The sequence below is a fragment of the Opisthocomus hoazin genome, chromosome 11, assembly GCF_030867145.1.
Source record: "Opisthocomus hoazin isolate bOpiHoa1 chromosome 11, bOpiHoa1.hap1, whole genome shotgun sequence".
In the NCBI taxonomy this organism is placed as follows: domain Eukaryota; kingdom Metazoa; phylum Chordata; class Aves; order Opisthocomiformes; family Opisthocomidae; genus Opisthocomus; species Opisthocomus hoazin.
Window position 1 is genome coordinate 18,576,697 of NC_134424.1, and position 15,883 is coordinate 18,592,579.

Genomic DNA, 15,883 nt, shown 5'->3' on the forward strand with positions numbered 1-15,883 from the left:
CCTGCTGGGAGCACCCGGGCAGAAGCCCCCTCCCCAGGCTCCTGCGCCCGGCCCCTGTCCTGCCCGCGTTCTGCGGCGGGAGCCGATGCTTTCAAAGAACTCTTTTATTGATACCGAAACGTCTGTGTTTTTCCCGGCTGACAAAAACCTTCTCGTGTGGTCCTTTAAAAAAATAATCCCGACACCATCGACCCGCGTCCCTCCCGGGCTGGGAACTGCACGGGGACCGGGAGCTGCGAGGAGGCTGTCGCGGGGAGCATCCTCTCCGTCCAGGAAAACAACAGAAAAAAGCCCATCAACACAGAGGGAGGGAAGGAGAAGGGGGAGCCCGTATTCTACCTGCAGGAAAGAAACCCTGCTGCTGGAGGAAGCAGCGAGCGCCCCGCCGTAACAATTAATTCCAGCTCCTCGTGCAGTCTGGCGAACGGGTTAGCTGGGCAGCGGCTGAGGGCACCGGCTCCTGGTGGGGCTGCAGCCGGGAGCGGGAGAGGGAGGAGGAGGACCCCGACACGCAGAGCCCAGCGCCGTCGTGTCAGACCACCGCCGAGAGGCCAGGTGGCCCCTCTGCCCACGGCGAGCTCCCACTGGGGCGCGCGGAGGGTCCCCCCAGGAAAGGGAGTTGGAAAGCAACCCGCCAGCCTTCCCATTCCCTTGGTCAGGGAGAAAACCACCGTCGGAAAGGAGGAAATCAGTGTCGAGCGCTCCGGCCAACCCCTGGCGCCGAGAAGCGAGGAAGCGCTGCTGACTTCGCTCCTGCGTGGGCAAGCGCAGCGGGCTCGGTGCGGGGATCGGCCCCACGTCCCCCTCCCGGGGATCAGCCCCTGGCGCCTGCCCTGCACCGAGGGGAGTGTCCCCGGGGGTCCCATCCCTGTGGTGGCGGCAGCGCCGTCGTCCTGGGTGCCCGGTGCTGGCTGCGAGCGGCAACAAAGCATTGGAATGAGGTAGTCCCCCTGCCTCTGCCGCGGGAGAAGTCCCCGCTCCCCAGTCAGCGTCCCGGCTGCGTGGGGGGACACGGCGGGGGTTAGCAGCTCTCCGACGGAGGCGGGGCGGGGAAGGGGGTGGTGTGTCGGCTGGTCACAGCTGGGACGGGGCATCCTGGAAGGTGATGAGACTGGACTCCTGGCTGGCACCCTTCCCGGCCACGCCAGGGTCGGGCAGCAGCGGGCTGTCGGCCTTTGCTGCTGCCGCCTCCTCCTCGTCGTCCTCCATGCTAGGCCAGGCCGACTGGTCCTCCACGCGCTTCAGCCGCTCGTTCAGGGCCTTCAGGGCCAGCTGCCTGCAGGGCAAGGGCAGACAGGTGGGTTAACCCCGGGTCCGACGGGCAGTGCAGGGCTTAACGGCTCTGCCCACGGGCTGCTGTGGAAGCCCACCCCGGGCTCCTTCCCGGCAGGAGACAGCGGATTGAGCCGTGCTGGAGATGACCCGGAGCGCCCGGGTCTGCCCCGCAGAAACCCACTCGCGCTCCCAGACTACGTCAGGCAGAGTTTTCGTGCCACGTGGTGCACTCGGAGGCTGTCCAACGGCACACAGGCCGCTCCGGGGACGGGGGAAGAAAGGCGTAAAACAAGGCAGGGGAAAGCAGAGTGCCGGCGCCTCGTCCCAGCCTTCCTGGCGGGAGTCGGGAAGGCAACGCCAGGCGAGCGGGAGGGCCGCGGCGCGGGGCTGACTCAGCACCTTCCCGGGTGCCACGATGACCAGCACAGGGCTGGCACGTCCCCAGGCAGCCGCTGTCCCCCTCCCTGCTGCAGGAACCCCAAACCCTGCCTGCCCCTTCCCCAGGATCTCCCCGTTCCTACCCTGCACTTCCACCACCGCTCCCTGTTTGGAAGAGCGGGACAACGTCCTACCAGCGCCCCGAAATGCTCCCCACCGCCTCCATGGCAGGGAGGGTAGCCCCTGCAGAGCCCCTGCTGAAGGCCCCCTCTGCACCCAAACCTCCCTGCTCCTCCTCGCTTGGATTCTACGCCCGACCCTCGCTGCCCATAACCGCTATCCCCACGGGAGCGCTACCTTCTCCTCTCGGCGTCCTGGGGGTCTGTCCCCGGCAGGCTGATGGTGATGGACGACGGGGCGCCCACGTCGTAGCGCTTGACCGTCTTGCGGCAGACCTTCACCTTCACCAGGATGCCGTGCACCAGGTTGGCCACCAGCCCCACCACGGGCTGCAGGATCTCGGGGAAGAAAGTGGCGAAGGCAAAGTGGTCGGACATGTCTCCGCGGCCTCTACTGTGCCGCTGGTAGAAACGCAGATAGACCCAGCCGGAGAGGAGCCCGAAGCCGTACGAGGCCAGCACGTTGCTCTCGACGAGGGCGGCGAGCCGCAGCAGGGCCAGCAGCAGGAGCAGGAGCATGGGGACCGCCTTCACCCTGACCTGGGGCACCTTCAGGACGGTGCTGTCCCCCATCGTCTGCTTGAGGGCCACCAGGACACCCCCGAGGAAGCCCAGCCCGCCGTGGATGCGGACAGCGAACAGGTAGGCGAAGTTGAAGGAGGCCACGTAGGTGAGGAAGTAGGCGAGGGCCCCCAGCAGCCCCACCGACACGTTCACCACCGTGAAGAAGACCAGCAGCTCCAGGGCTCCCCAGAGCGGCTCCAGCAGCCGGCCGGCCACCCCCAGCGCGGCCAGGCTGCCCGCCAGGCCCCAGGCCCGCTCCTCCACCAGCCCCTGCGTCAGCAGCGTCCACACCCAGAAGTTGGGGGGCAGCAGGTAGCCGGGGGTCACCCCCAGGCCGTAGGCCGTGTCCACCCCGAAGGAGAGCAGGTAGAGGAGCAGCACGGCGGCGCTCAGAGACTTCACCACCACGCTGGTGCCGGCCAGCGCCGCCACCAAGTGCTGCCGGGCCGCCGGCAGGTACCGCCGCATCTTCGGCCCCCGCCGAGGGACGGGGCCGCCCCGCGGGGGGCTGCGGCGCCAGGCCCCCCCCCGCGCCGGGCCCCGCTCAGCGCCCGACCGGGCCCGGGCCGCTCCCGCCGCCGGCCAGGCCGCACTGGGCCCCGCTGCTGGGCCAGGCCGGGCGCGGACAAACAGCGGCTCTGCGCAGGCGCGGCGCGGGGCGGGGCCGGCCGCGGGGGCGGGGTCCCGCCGCAAGGCACGCTGGGACATGTAGTCCGGCGGCGGGGACGGGGGCAGGAGCGGCGGGGACGGGGGACACTCGGGGACCCGGGCCCCGCAGGGCAGGGGACGTGGGTGCGGGGACGAGACACGCGAAGACACAGGCATGGGGGGGTGCGTGGCACAGGGGAGGCGGGGATGTGGGGAAGGCGGGAAGGGGGGACACGGGGGTGGCGGGGGGGGGGGGGGGGGCTGTGCCCCTGCTGCCCCACAGCCCCTCCCAGGAAGAGCGCGGGGGTCCGCAGCTCTGCCCGCACCCCTGCCTCCATCCCTGCCTCTGTCCCTGCCCGTGCCCCTGCCCGCCAGCCCCAGCGCAGAGGTGCAGGCAGGGGTGCGGGCAGCACCCCGCTGGCAGGGGTCCTGCCCCCCTCCCTCCCCCGGCCCTGCAATGACGCAGCCACCGCCTGTGAAGTGAAAATATGAACATTATTTAATAACTGAGTCTCTGTAATAAACCATTTGAAAATATTTTACAAGGAGTCACACGCACGATATCTTACAAATTGTCTTTTTTGTTGGTTTTTGAAGTTTTTCCAACTCTTCTGTACAAAAAAGAAAAAAAAAAACAAAACCCAAAGGAATTAAAAATAAACGAAAGAAAATCAATTAAAAACCCAACGCCTTTGAATGAGCAGAGAGAAGCTTCCAGGTGGGGATGGGGCAGGATGTGACCCTGGTGGGACGGGGGGGCCCAGGGCCACGTTGCCTCTTCGTCTCCTTGGTTTTTAACTTAAAATAGACTATATATGTATATATTTATAGGTATGTATAGTGGTGGGTTTCTGGCAGAGCACCTAACTAGACTACAGCAGTACACACACTCCCGGCAACACAGAGCCATCTGTTCAAACACGGGTCCCAGAGACAGTAACCAAACACACACTGAAAAAGCTACAAGCAGAATGACCATTAATTAACCCCAGCGCTAACTAGCGCCCGGCGCCCTCCCCAGCCCCTCCCGGGGTGGTCGTGCCATCGACGGGGTGGCTCTGAGCGGGGTGCCCCGGAGGGGTGAGGGTCCCTGGGGCTGCCCGCCTGGGCAGGGATCCCTGGCGCTGCCGGGAGCGGTGGGGGGCACGGTGGGGAGCTCGGCACCCCCCGCCCCGTGGCACCCCGGGGGTCAGGGCTGGGCACCCTGCCCCTGTGCCGGGCCCCCACAGCACCCCTCCCAGCTGGGGCGCCGGGGAGCAGTGGGGTGTCGTGGGGTGCCACAGCCACTCCATCCGCCTCCCCGGCACCCTGCGTTTTGGCTGGGGGTTGATGCCCCGGCCGAGCACCCCGGTGTCACCCCAGCCCCACCGCAGGGGCACCCCCGGCCCCCTCAGCACCGGGTGCCCCAAGCAGCAGCCGGGGAGCGGCTCCCCTCGCCGCGGCCGGCACCCCGAGGACGGGCATGGCGGCCGGGCACGTCCCCTGCGGGGCCACGTGGCACCTCCTGCTCGGCGACGCGCGGCACGAGGCCCAGCTGCGCTGGGACAGGCGGCACGTCCCGCCGCCCGGCGCGGTCTCTTTGGCAGGGGGGCTGCCAGGGCAAGGGCGGCCGGAGGGGCACGCGGGGCTGGGGCGGGCAGGATTTCACAGTGATCTGCAGAACAGAAAAGAAACAAAAAACACCTTTTTTTTCTCTTTTTCACACCAATATCTGTGCCCAAGGCCGCACGGGCGCTGCTGAGCCCCGAGCAGGGACCCGGGCTCCATCCCGCCCCGGCGCGGGCAACGGCCGGCTGCCCCACTGCCCCTGCCCGCACACCCGGGGTCCGCTACCCGCTGCGGCAAATCATACTGACCCGCACAGTCATGGCAAGTCCTTTTTTTGTGGTTTTTTTGTTTGTTTTTTTCCTTTTTTCCCTCTTTTTTTTTCTTTTTTTCCCCCATGTGTCCTTGCTGACAATAAACACCGCCGTTCTCCAGGCGAAAAATGTCGGAAACTCGATGTAGAAAGATCTGGTTTAAAATCTTCAGGCTAAAAAAACAGGCGAGGTGGATGGGGGGTCGCGGGCGGAGGGTGCCGACGCCACTTTCCGAGTCCGAGCGGCCGGGAGGGCGCGATGCCGGGGCACCGACCCGGGCCCTGCTCTGCCGGGGAGCCCCTGCCTGCACCCCGACTCTTCTTTGGCTGCGGCCGGTGGGAGCGCGGGGCGGCATCGTGGGGGTCCCCGAGGCGGCGGGGTGGACGTCGCTCCTGCTCCACCGGGCCGGGGAGGGGGATGGAGATGGAGCTTGAAAGGAAAGAGAGCTGGCGGGGCGGCCGGGGGGGCTAAAGGCAGGCGGCTGGGGGCAGCGGGTGCCGGCTGGCGCTGGAGTAGAGGAGCAGCAGCTGCAGCGAGAGCAGGACCCCCAGGGAGGGGGCGAAGGAAGCCCCTCGGCCGCAGTCTGAGGTATCTTCCTGGAGGGGCACAGGGAGAGGGGCCGTTAGGCACCCACCGCCCTGGCAGGGGCACCCGCTGCCCCCCTGCAGTGCCTCCTGCCCCGGGACCCCCATGGCTCTGCTCCCTGGGGGCACCCCGTGGTGCTGCTCCCCATGGGATCCCCGTGGCCCCACTGCCCCCCAAGGAGGGCACCCCATGGCATCACTCTCCTAGGGGCCCCCCATTGTTCATATCCCCTCAGGTGGGACCCTGAGGGTCCTGCCCCCCCCCCCAGGTCCTCCCATGGCTCCAAACCCCCATAAGGGGGGTCCCCCCATGGCACTGCTCCCCCGCGATACCCCCACGGCTCTGCTCCCCTCAGGGGGACAGCCCATGGCCCCGCTCCCCCATGGGGAGGGGGCACTCCCCCCTCCATTACCCCCCGGGGGGAACCCCTCAGCTTTGCTCCCCAGGGTCCCCCCAAGGCTCCACCTCCCCTCTCAGGCGGAACCCCCTGCCCCAAGTCCTCCCAGGAGGGACCCCCGCAGCTCTGCTCCCCTGTGGACCCCCCCTGGCTCTGCTCCACTCCCCGAGGGGCACCCACTGCCCTCACCCCTCCCCCAGGGTCCCCTCCGGGGCCCCGCTCCCCCCGCCCCCCGCTGCACCCCGCGTACTGTTGCATTGTAGTCGAAGCAGATGTGGGGGCCTTTCCGGTAGCGCGGCCTGTCCACCAGCTCACACTGGTTGGGGTCCCTCGGGGGGGCTTCGCACGTCAAGGAAACCACCGGAGACACAGCGGTGGGGGCCTGTGGGGCACCCCAAGGCCACCTCCTGCCCCTCTGGCCATGGGCCGGCTCCCTCCACCCCCGCCAGACCCCGCAGCTCCTGGCTCCCCTGCCCCACAAACCCCCACCTGTCCCCCCGTCCTTCTGCCACCACGTCCTGGTGAGACACGGCCGGGCCACCAAAGGATACCTCTTACCTCCGCCTGCAGCAGCTTGACGGACTCGCACTGGCTGCAGAGGGGCTTGTCAGCCACCACGAAGAGCAGGTTGGTGTTGGCCAGCCTCTGCGCGTGGAAGAGCCTGGGGACACGATGGCAGTGGGGACACTGGTTACCTTGCACCACGATCCCCCCTGGCCCCCAGTGCCAGCCCCGCTGGTGAGTGGCTCCGGGGAGGCTGAGCTGGTAGGGTGTTCATCCCCATGCCCATCCCCATCCCCATCCATCTCCATCTCCATCTCCATCTCTATCTCCATCCCCATCTTTATCCCCATCGCATCCATCTCCATCTCCAACTCCATCTCCACCTCCATCTCCATCGCCATCCCCATCTTCATCCCCATCCATTTCCATCCCCATCTCCATCTCTATCTCCATCTCCAACTCCATCTCCACCTCCATCTCCATCCCCATCCCCATCTTTATCCCCATCCTCATCCATCTCCATCCCCATCCCCACTCCCATCCCCACTCCCATCCATCCCCATCCCCATCCCCATCCCCATCCCCATCCCCATCCCCATCTCCATCTGCAGCGGGTGGCTCCACAGGGCTCCTGGCAAAGGCAGCCAAGGGGGGTGTCCCCAGCCCAGCCCTGGTGGTGGGACGGTGGGGACGGACCCACCTGGAGCAGTTGCCACAGTCGATGATGGCGTTGTAGGTGGCGTTGACGGTGCTGAAGTAGTACTGCGTCTGCTTCATGATGCAGCTTGTCTCCCTGGCCTCCATGCTGTCCCCCACCACCTCCTCTGTGCCGGCACAGCGCCATGGGCCAGGGGCCACGGACCCTGTGCCACGCGTCTCCGCCACGTCCCCTGCCCACCCGCAGCCCGGGGCTCCCAGGGACTCACCCGTCTGGAACCAGCTGCTGTAGGTGAGGCCATACAGGAACTGCTGGAAGAGGGACCTGGGGAAGGAGAGCCCGGCCGCATCAGCTGTCCCAGCCCCGGGGACGTGCCAGTGTCACCCCTGATGGAAACGGCCCCCAGGGAGGGGACACGGTGGGACTCACCAGGCTGCGGCTGAGGTCCACCAGGCGAGGTTCAGGAGATCGGCCACAGTGGGCTGTGGGCAAAGAGGGGGGCAGTGAGCCAGCGGGTCCCCGTGCAGGGTGCTAGGGACACCCCCGCGGGTCCCCGAGCTCCCAAACCGCCTGGAAGCCACCATTGCCATGGGTGCTCACCACGAAGACGCTGCGGGGCGCAGCGCCCGTGTTGCTCTGGGCCTCGGGGGCGCAGACAGACTGGAAGTCGTAGGACTCCTTGCGGGCGTAGAAGGAGTTGTTGTAGAGGGCGGACATCAGGTTGGCGTCCACCTCACTGAAGAACTTGCCCACCTGGAATGGGGACACCGAGTCTGCACCCAAATGACACCGTGCTGTGGGTCTTCCCCGGCGGAGACTCGAGCAGGGCTGTGGCACGCCACAGGTGACATGAGCTCAGAGGTCTCAGCTCCCCAGTGGCATCTCACACCCAGGAGAGCTGCCATGTGGCCACCACTCACCTGGTACCAGTGGTCCTCCTGGTTGGAGAGCACCAGGAAGCCCCCATCATCGATGAGGACGCAGATGAGGTCCTGGAGAAGGAGGGCAGCGTCACTCACACCAAGGTAGGGCAGGCGGGTGACGGGCAGCCAGGCAGGGGGGACAGCGCGGTGTCCCCAAGCCTGGGGGCTGCTCAGCAGCATCTGGGTGCAGGGAGCAGGACCCACCACCCACCCTGGGGGGGTTAACAGCCCCCTTGGGGATGGGTCTGTGGTCCAGGGGGCAACTCCCAGGGCTTCGTTCCTGTGAGGGGGGTCAGGGGCTGGCCGAACTCCAGGAGCGGCACAGGGACAGGGTGGGCACGCTCGCCTGGACAGCACGGGCAGGGTGGGGAGGGGACGGGGAGCCCTCCCAGCCATCCCCTGCCTGCTGTCCCCCCCCCAGCACCCACCTTGTTGTTGGCCTCGCAGTCCATCTCGCAGCTGGTCGAGGGGTCGCACTGTCAACCGAAACCAGGGCAGAGGGACAGGTCAGCAGGACCATCCTCCTCCCCCGAGCTGTGCTCCTGGCCAGGAGGGGACACGCAGGGTGGTGTCCTTGGCAGATGGGGACAGGAGCCCCAAGCACGATGGCAGGCAGGGCTGTGCTGGAGGCACCAGCCCAGCGGGGCCACGGGCACCGCGTCCCAGCAGCGCTCCTTGGCCATGTCCCCAGCGAGCAGAGCTCCCTCGCTGTCCCTGTCCCCATCCCCACACCGTGCCAGCGCCGCGGGACCCCCGGGGACGTACCCGGCGGGCGCCCAGCTGGTCGCGGTCCGTCCGGTTGCTCGCCAGCACTTTGAACTTCTCGGCCCAGGCCTCCAGGTCCAGCTTCACCCCCACCACTGGGGCAGTGGGGAGACAGGGTGAGCCCCGGCTCGGCGACGGGGAGGACAGGGACCCCCCAGCCTGGTGGCGGGGCGCCCAGCCCCCTGCCTACCTGCTGGCTTCAGCGTCTTGCCCCCGATGCTGAGCTCCACGGCAGTGCTCACCAGGATCCCGATGGTGTTGTTCTCTAGGTCCAGCCCCCGGTAGCCGACTGCAGAGGGCAGGGGTGGCATCAGGGGACACACAGGGTCAGAGGCAGACTGTGCCACCCCTCACCACCCCCAGCCGGCACCCACCGTCCCGGTAGGGTGGCTTGAAGATGTAGCCTTTGTTGTCCAGGCTCCTTCTGTAGAAGCTGGCATTGAAGGGCTCCGGTTCCTCCTCCCAGTCATCCGCAGCCCTGAGGGGAGCAGCCACGGCCACGGCTGTCACTCGGCTCTGGTCCCACCGGAGACGGCCGCATGGGAGCAGACGTGTCACCACGCGGGGCCTGGCACACGCGCACCCCCCGGACACTCACTTGTTGGGGAACACACGGGTGATGCCCCCGTCCGTGGCTGCGAAGACAGCCAGGAGGCTGTAGCTGCAAGGAGAGGGGACGGGCGCACCGGGCATCAGCGGGGTTTTGCTCTGCCGCCGTCCCTGTCCCCACAGCCCCTCCCAATCCCCCTCTGTCCCCAGCCAGCGCTGCCCACCCCGGGCCACCTCGCCCCCACCTACGTGTTGAGGTCCTGGTCCTTCCAGACCCGCTCCACCAGCTGCTGCGTGATGCCCGTGTCCAGGATCAAGTTGTGCAGGAGGAAGTTGTCACCTTGGGAGGAAGACGGAGAGGAGGAGGTGAGGGCCGGTCCCATGGGGCCACCCATGACCCCCCACGCTGTCCCAGCACCGGCACACACTCTGCAGTGGCTCCTAAGACCCCAGCCCCGCACAGTTCACCCCTTGCCCCATCTCCCCCCAAGCCACCATCCCCCCAACCCCCCCTGCAGTGCCCCTCCCCAGCCACCCCCGGCTACTCACACTGCTTGGAGTCTGGGGTCACCTTTTCCATGAGGGCAATAAAGTTTTCCAGGAACTCGGTGTTGTTATCCGACAAGTCGAGGTCTTTGCAATACTCTCTGGGGTTTGGGGGACAAGGTTTGTCGTTCACCAGGATGGAAAAGGCAAGGTCAGTTCTCCTCCGGGGACGGCAGGGCAGGCACCGGCCGTGCTGCCAGCACCCGGGCTTGCCAGGGGACACGACGGTGGTGACGTGCCACCGCTCCCACGAGTGTCACCCCGCCGGGGCAGCCGGCTGTGGGCATCTCCGGGCAGCCCCCAGCCCTCCGCAGCCCGCAGCACCGTCACACCGGCCACCGGCTCTGTCACTGCCACGGGCACCAAGGTGCCACCACCTCTGCCAGGGCCAGGCGTGATGGGTCCCAGTCTGCCCAGAGCGGCACAGCCCTGAGCCTGGCTCTCCCCATACTGGTGGGGCTACTGGTGGGACTGGGCGCCTCCGCCACCGTACTTACCTGCGGGGCCCACCCTGTGGCACCCAGGGAGCTGGGGGTGGCAGGGGGCTCTGCTGTGCCGGCGGCAGCACGCCGGCGCTCGGCAGCTGTACTGGTGCCCTTTGCGTGGACGGCTACGTGCTGGGGGAGGCCGGCGGGGGCAAGCGCTCGCCCGTGGGCATGGCTGGCCCCGAGCCCCTCCTGGGATGGGTGCCGTGGGGGCAGCTGTGTCCCCGTTCTGGCCTGGGACCACCCGGTGTGCCAAGCCCCGGCCCTGCCGATGCCGGGGACAGCCGTAACCCCACCGGGTCACCGTGCGGCTCTAACGAGAGGGCAGGGGTTAGTGCCACCCTCGGGTGCCGAGAGCCTCCCAGCCCCAGCCCTGCGGCTGCCGGCAGCGCCGGGGGGGCTCGGTGCTCCCCCTGCTCGTGTCCCCTTTGCCGAGCTCCCGACTCTGCCAAACACCTCGCCAAGAGCAGAGGGTGGCGGGGAGCGTGCCCATGGGGCAGCCAAAACAGCTGGGGCCCCCCGCCCCCCGCTTGGGGGGAGCAGCCACCTAAATATCTACACCGACACGCACAGATACAGCTACTCACACACCCACGGGGGACGGGGGATATACGGTTTCTGAAAATTTCCAGCGGCCCGTGGGCACGGCAGCGCCGACGGCAGATCATACAGTCGCCCTGGGTGCCGGGCGCCCTTCCTGGCACACTGCTTGTCCTCGTCGCCCGCTCGCGCCGGGCTGGCACCCGCCGCAGGGAGGGTGCCCACAGAGCCGCTCTGGGGACACTGAACGGCTCGCCCTGAATCTCAAAACCTGCTTTTCTCTCCCTCTGCCCCGGCCGCGGAGCCCCACGCTGGACGCGACCCCACGGCCGCAGCCTGAGCGGGGCAGTCGGGGGCAGACCCACTCCCGGGGCCTCGGGTCAGGCATCGCCTCCAGATCTATTCCCTTAGCGCAGTCCCCTGCCAACTTTTTAAAAACATTAATATATAATTTTAATAACTTTAACCCTCTGCTTTGCCTCCCACATTTCCCGGACCTCGACCCCACTGCCCCGGGCATCGCCCGGTGACCAAGTGCCCCCCGACAAGCCGGGGCTGCACAGTTTAGAGCACGTTTTGGGCTGGTTTGCCCAGAATCAGTGTGAGTGAGCGAGGCTGCTGTAGGCAGGGCGGGTAGCGGTAGCCTCGACCTGCTGCGGTCCCCAGGCACTGCAACGATGAAGCGTCTACTAACGGGTTGTTTCGTTGTTATACTGACGTGTAAGTGACAGGTGATTAGCCGGTAATGCTAATTAGGGCTGGTCAGGGGTTGCACTGCAACAGTGCGAAGGGCAGGGTGCCGACAGCGCCGCGGGGCTCCCCGAACACCCTCATCCCCACTCGGTGACAAGAGTGGGTGGCACATCCTGGGGAGGGGACACATCTGTCTGTCCGGGGGCCACTACACTGTACTCATGTCCCTGTCCACAGCCCGCGGCCGGCAGCTTCCCCAAACCCCCGGGCATCCCGTACTCGAGCCAAAACCTACCCTTCCTCCTCCCTATGCCCCGCGACCAGCGCGACTGTATGATGCCACCGCCGGCCCCTCGCTCGGCGGGGGGATTTTCAGAAACTATACCTATATATGCACGCGCAGAGGTCGGGCCGTACCGGGTGCATATATACTGTGCTGGATGTAACCGGGTGGCGGAGCGGGGCCGGGGTCCCGGCGGCAGCCCTCCTTGACCGAGCGGGCACACGACACACACAGCGACAGGGGACGGGGAGGGGGGGACGAGGCACGATGAGGCGGGGATGGGGGGCGATGGGGGAGTTCGGCAGCGGGGGCCGGGGCGGATGCACACCTCGGCAAGCGCACACGCAAAGCTACCTGGGAGCAATGAACACATGTCCCTCCGACTCAAAGCTGTTGGGCAGCAGGTATTCAAAATCTGCAACAGAAAGGGAAGGTTATCCGGCGGGGAGCGGGGACGGGGACGCCGGGGGCCAGGAGGGAGAGAGACGGACAGAGAGAGAGGGGAGGGAACAAAAAAAGAGGCATTTGCTGCTCTTGGTAACAAGAGAGGAAGGAAAAGGCCGTTCTGCTGTCGCTGGCACCGCACGGGAAGGGAAGTTATAGCCAAATCGGGAGAGGTTTGCCCATGTCGGCTCGAATTTACTCGGTCGCGGGCTGCAGGTGGTTGCGTACGCGCGGCCGGTGGCGTGTACGCAGGGACACACAGAGACACACACACATATATATATGCGCGCACATGTATATATATGCATGTTCGGGAGGGCGGGGGGGCGTCTCTCTCTCGGGGAGGGGGTGGTGGGCGAGGGCAGGGAACCGCATGCTGCGCTCCTGGCCGGAGGGTCACCAAAACACTTGGTTGTTGGGGAGGAAAAGAAAAAAAGGAGTTTTCAGGCATCGACATGGCCAAACGGGGAACCTTGCTGAGGACAGTCCAACCAGAGGCTGCCCGCCCAGCCCCGTGCCGTGCAATGTGCTGCCGGGCTCTGCCGCCGGCCCCCTCCCTCCCCGCGGCGGTGGGACCCCGACGGGGATGGGGCCCACGCTCACCCGCCGGCCTGGCACCTCGCTCTGCCTGAAGGCGGGGGTCACGGCCCCCGGCAAGGTCTGGGGTGCCTCTCGGGGACCCCCCCTGGCAGAGGGGTGGTGGATGCGGGGTTCAGCCGGGTTAGGGGGTGCGTGTGGGGGTGCTGTGGGACACCCGGGGCTGCCGGCCCCCCGGCAGGCACCGCCACCCCCTTGCCCTCCCGCCGGCCCCCCGTGCATTGCACGGCACAGCCAGAGGTTGGACTGTTGCTCTCCGAGGGCTGTAGGCAGGGGCTGGGTACAAGCCAATGAGAGGAAGAGGAAGAGGAAGAGGAAAAGGAGGAGGAGGAGGAGGAGGAGGAGGAGGAGGAGGAGGAGGAGGAGAGGAGTACAAAACACTCCTACTTGGTCCATCAGCATTGCCATCGCAGGGGCGCCGGGAGGAGGCAACTCAAAGCTGATAGAACAGGGCTGAGGGTGACACTTCCACCTCCCCGCTGTCCTGCCTGCCTGCCCCGTCCCCCCATCCCCCCTGCGCTGCCGTGCCCCCGCAGCCGCCCCCCTGCCCCTGCGGGAGCGGGTGCTGCCGGGCAGGCTGCCGGCGGGCGCCGCGTGCCGGGTGCCATGTAGGAGCGTGGCGGCGGGGACCCCGGGACCGCGCATGCTTGGCCCACCGTGGGCACCGCTGGCCAGCCGTGGGGCTGGTGGGAGCTGTGGGTCTGGCCCCACAGGGCCCCTTCTGATCTGGTGAGTGGCCGGGCATTGCGGGGATGTGGGCCAAATTCTGCCCTGGGTCGCACGGGCGACGTCCCGCTCTGCTGCAGGGGAGAGTACCGGCCCCAGCACCCCTCGCCTGCCTCGGTGGGACGTGGGGCTCGAACTCGGCTGCTCCCGGGCACACGGACGGTGCCGGGATGCTGCAGCTGCCAGGGGCTTCATGCCATGCTGGGCACCGGGGCAGCGGGGACGGCCACCGAGAAGCCGTGGGGACAGGCAGCGTGGCACCCCGGGGCTCGGCCAGCCCCCGTCCCCGCAGGGCTGCTCGCCGTCCCCCAAGCAGCGGGGTGGCATCACCCCAGGGGGCTCCATCCCCACCTCCGCCGAGGGGTTTCTGCTTGGGGACCTTCCCCAAAAAAGCCTGTCCCAGCGGGGCATGGCAGCAGAGGCCTGGGTCGCCCACCCGCCTTCCGTCCCCGCCACCTCTGGGCGCCCACCCCGCAGCCCCCCGCTCCCTGCACAGCCCTATCCCTTCAGGTTGAGTTGTCTTGGGGAGGGAGGAAGCGGAGGAGCTGGGACCGAGGGGAGAAGGAGCCGGAGGAGGGCGAGCGGGGGGAGAGGAACAAAGGAAGGGGGGGGGGTGGGGAGGAAGAGCGGGGTATCAAACTAGCTACGAAAAACCTCGTGGATCGAAAACGGCAGAGTTTCATACGAGATCGGCTCTTGAACGATATCAAACCGGGTTTGGGAGTGATGCGTGGGGAGGGAGTGGGGGATCGTCGTGACAAAGCTCTCATGGACAGAACAAGACATGTTGCTTTCAAATAAAGGGGGAACTGGAGGAGAGGTCGAGGAGGAGGAGGAGGAGGAGGAAGGGCGAGTCGGTGGCGGTTTGCAGGTTCGGCGTGGCAAACGGGCAGGGAGATGGGCAAGCAGGGGGGCTGGGGGGGACTGGACACGGGGCAGGGGACAGGGTGGTGAAGGTGAGTGGTCTGAGACTGAAAATACTTGCCCTTCATTTTGATGTTTGGTACTGTGTGAATCCACCATAGAGAGAAAGCAAGAAAAACAACAAACAAAAAAACAACAAACAAAAAAAAAGGGGGTTGGGTGGAAAGGGGGAAGGGGGGCACAAACAATATTTTATTCAATCGCCGTTTGAATAAAAATATTGTGTATCATAATCATACCAAAAGGAAACCTCTTGCAAAAAACGACATGAAAAAGAAGAAAAAGAAAGAAAAAACCCAGTAACAAAAGGAAAAGAAAAGGCCACGGTGAAATAAGAATAAAAAAAGAATGCAAAGATATAACTAGAGAAATATATATAGATATATTCAATACTCGAAAGGAAAATGAGAGTCAGTAGCAAACAGTTGCAACAGTCTTGATATTGAAATGTCCTCTCTGAGTCAGGGGGCATGCACGGCACAGCGGGCAGAGCCGGGGAGGACGGGGGTCCCCCCTCCCGGGGACGGGGACGGCCGGGCCTCGTCCCCGCGGGGACACAGGGCTCCTGCCGATGGATGGCGGGGGTGGCGGGGGCCGGATCCGGAGCAGGGCTGGGGTCCAGCCGCCGGGGCGGCCGAGGGGGAGAAACAGGGGGAACCGGAGGGGAGAGGGGAAGGGTCCGGTTCTCCCACGGGGGAGAGGGTCCCCGGGAGCAGCGTGGACCTGTGGTGGGAAAAAGGCTTGGGGGTCAGGGGGAGAGAGAAAGAGAGAGAAGGGGGGGGCCAGGCTAACACACACGTACACAGATTAATTCCAAATGAAAACCAAAACCAACCGAAACCGAACTCATAAAAAGAAGAATAAATGGCTTAAACCAAAACCAAAGAATCGTAATAAACCAAAGGAAACAAAAGAGATCCATGCAAACTTTCCCAGGCTTGCAAATCAACTGGCTGCTCCAGCGTCATCCCTCGTCCCCAGGAGGGGAACAGGCAGCGCCTGCCTGCAGCCCGGGGCTCGGGTTTTGGGGTGCAAAGCGTAAGGACCAAACCCTGGCACCCCGGGGCACCCCAGGCAGGCAGCTCGCTTTCCCTCTGTGCGTTCACCTCTACTCACACCTCACTTATTTTCAATTTTTTCTTTTTTTTTTTGGCCTCTCATAGTGATCCCTATCTCTTTTCGCAAGTTTTTGCTTCGTGTTTCACCCCCCGACAGCCGCGGGCCGGCGTGGGGGCGAGCGGGCGTGCGAGAGGGCGGCGGGGAAAGCCAGGGGCTACTTACACTTCACTTGCAGGATCTGGTCACTGAGGTTGGCCTGGATGTAGTAGGTGCTGTAGGGCGGCAGAACCAGCCCCAGGCTG

The 15,883-nt window shown here is 65.9% G+C and overlaps 2 protein-coding genes across 4 annotated transcripts in view; both read right to left on the reverse strand.

Moving 5' to 3' along the window:
• Positions 1-89: 89 nt before the first annotated feature.
• Positions 90-2,941, reverse strand: TMEM115 (transmembrane protein 115). Its single transcript, XM_075432577.1, has 2 exons — positions 2,011-2,941; positions 90-1,276 (listed from the first exon to the last, which is right to left on the reverse strand). Exons 1-2 carry the CDS (start codon positions 2,862-2,864, stop codon positions 1,075-1,077), a joined length of 1,056 nt encoding a protein of 351 aa, XP_075288692.1. The 5' UTR covers positions 2,865-2,941; the 3' UTR covers positions 90-1,074.
• Positions 2,942-3,520: 579 nt separating this feature from the next.
• The window catches only part of CACNA2D2 (calcium voltage-gated channel auxiliary subunit alpha2delta 2), a 223,486-nt gene continuing 211,123 nt past the window's right edge, over positions 3,521-15,883 (reverse strand). Inside the window, exons 22-40 of one of the 3 annotated variants that reach the window (XR_012765226.1) lie at positions 15,804-15,880; positions 14,584-14,604; positions 12,186-12,246; positions 9,834-9,931; positions 9,534-9,624; positions 9,334-9,396; positions 9,110-9,213; positions 8,926-9,024; positions 8,736-8,830; positions 8,399-8,446; positions 7,968-8,039; positions 7,648-7,800; positions 7,477-7,529; positions 7,316-7,371; positions 7,090-7,213; positions 6,437-6,546; positions 6,136-6,224; positions 4,901-5,499; positions 3,521-4,698 (exon numbers count right to left, since the gene is read on the reverse strand). Coding sequence is in view for 2 of the 3 variants with exons in the window: in XM_075432527.1 (XP_075288642.1) it covers positions 5,371-5,499; positions 6,136-6,224; positions 6,437-6,546; positions 7,090-7,213; positions 7,316-7,371; positions 7,477-7,529; positions 7,648-7,800; positions 7,968-8,039; positions 8,399-8,446; positions 8,736-8,830; positions 8,926-9,024; positions 9,110-9,213; positions 9,334-9,396; positions 9,534-9,624; positions 9,834-9,931; positions 12,186-12,246; positions 14,584-14,604; positions 15,804-15,880 (1,543 nt within the window). In the remaining variant the exon portion in view is untranslated. Of the gene's footprint in view, positions 5,500-6,135; positions 6,225-6,436; positions 6,547-7,089; positions 7,214-7,315; positions 7,372-7,476; positions 7,530-7,647; positions 7,801-7,967; positions 8,040-8,398; positions 8,447-8,735; positions 8,831-8,925; positions 9,025-9,109; positions 9,214-9,333; positions 9,397-9,533; positions 9,625-9,833; positions 9,932-12,185; positions 12,247-14,583; positions 14,605-15,803; positions 15,881-15,883 lie in introns of all 3 variants that reach the window. The other 2 variants (XM_075432527.1, XM_075432528.1) reach the window with 2 other exon arrangements.

What these genes read in the sequence shown, in the direction of transcription:
- TMEM115 (XM_075432577.1), bottom strand. Translation starts at nt 2,864, where the DNA reads ATGCGGCGGTACCTGCCGGCGGCCCGGCAGCACTTGGTGGCGGCGCTG. An exon ending in CAGGACGCCGAGAGGAGAAG is followed by an intron (nt 1,277 to 2,010) that starts GTAGCGCTCCCG and finishes CTTGCCCTGCAG; the next exon opens with GCAGCTGGCCCTGAAGGCCC.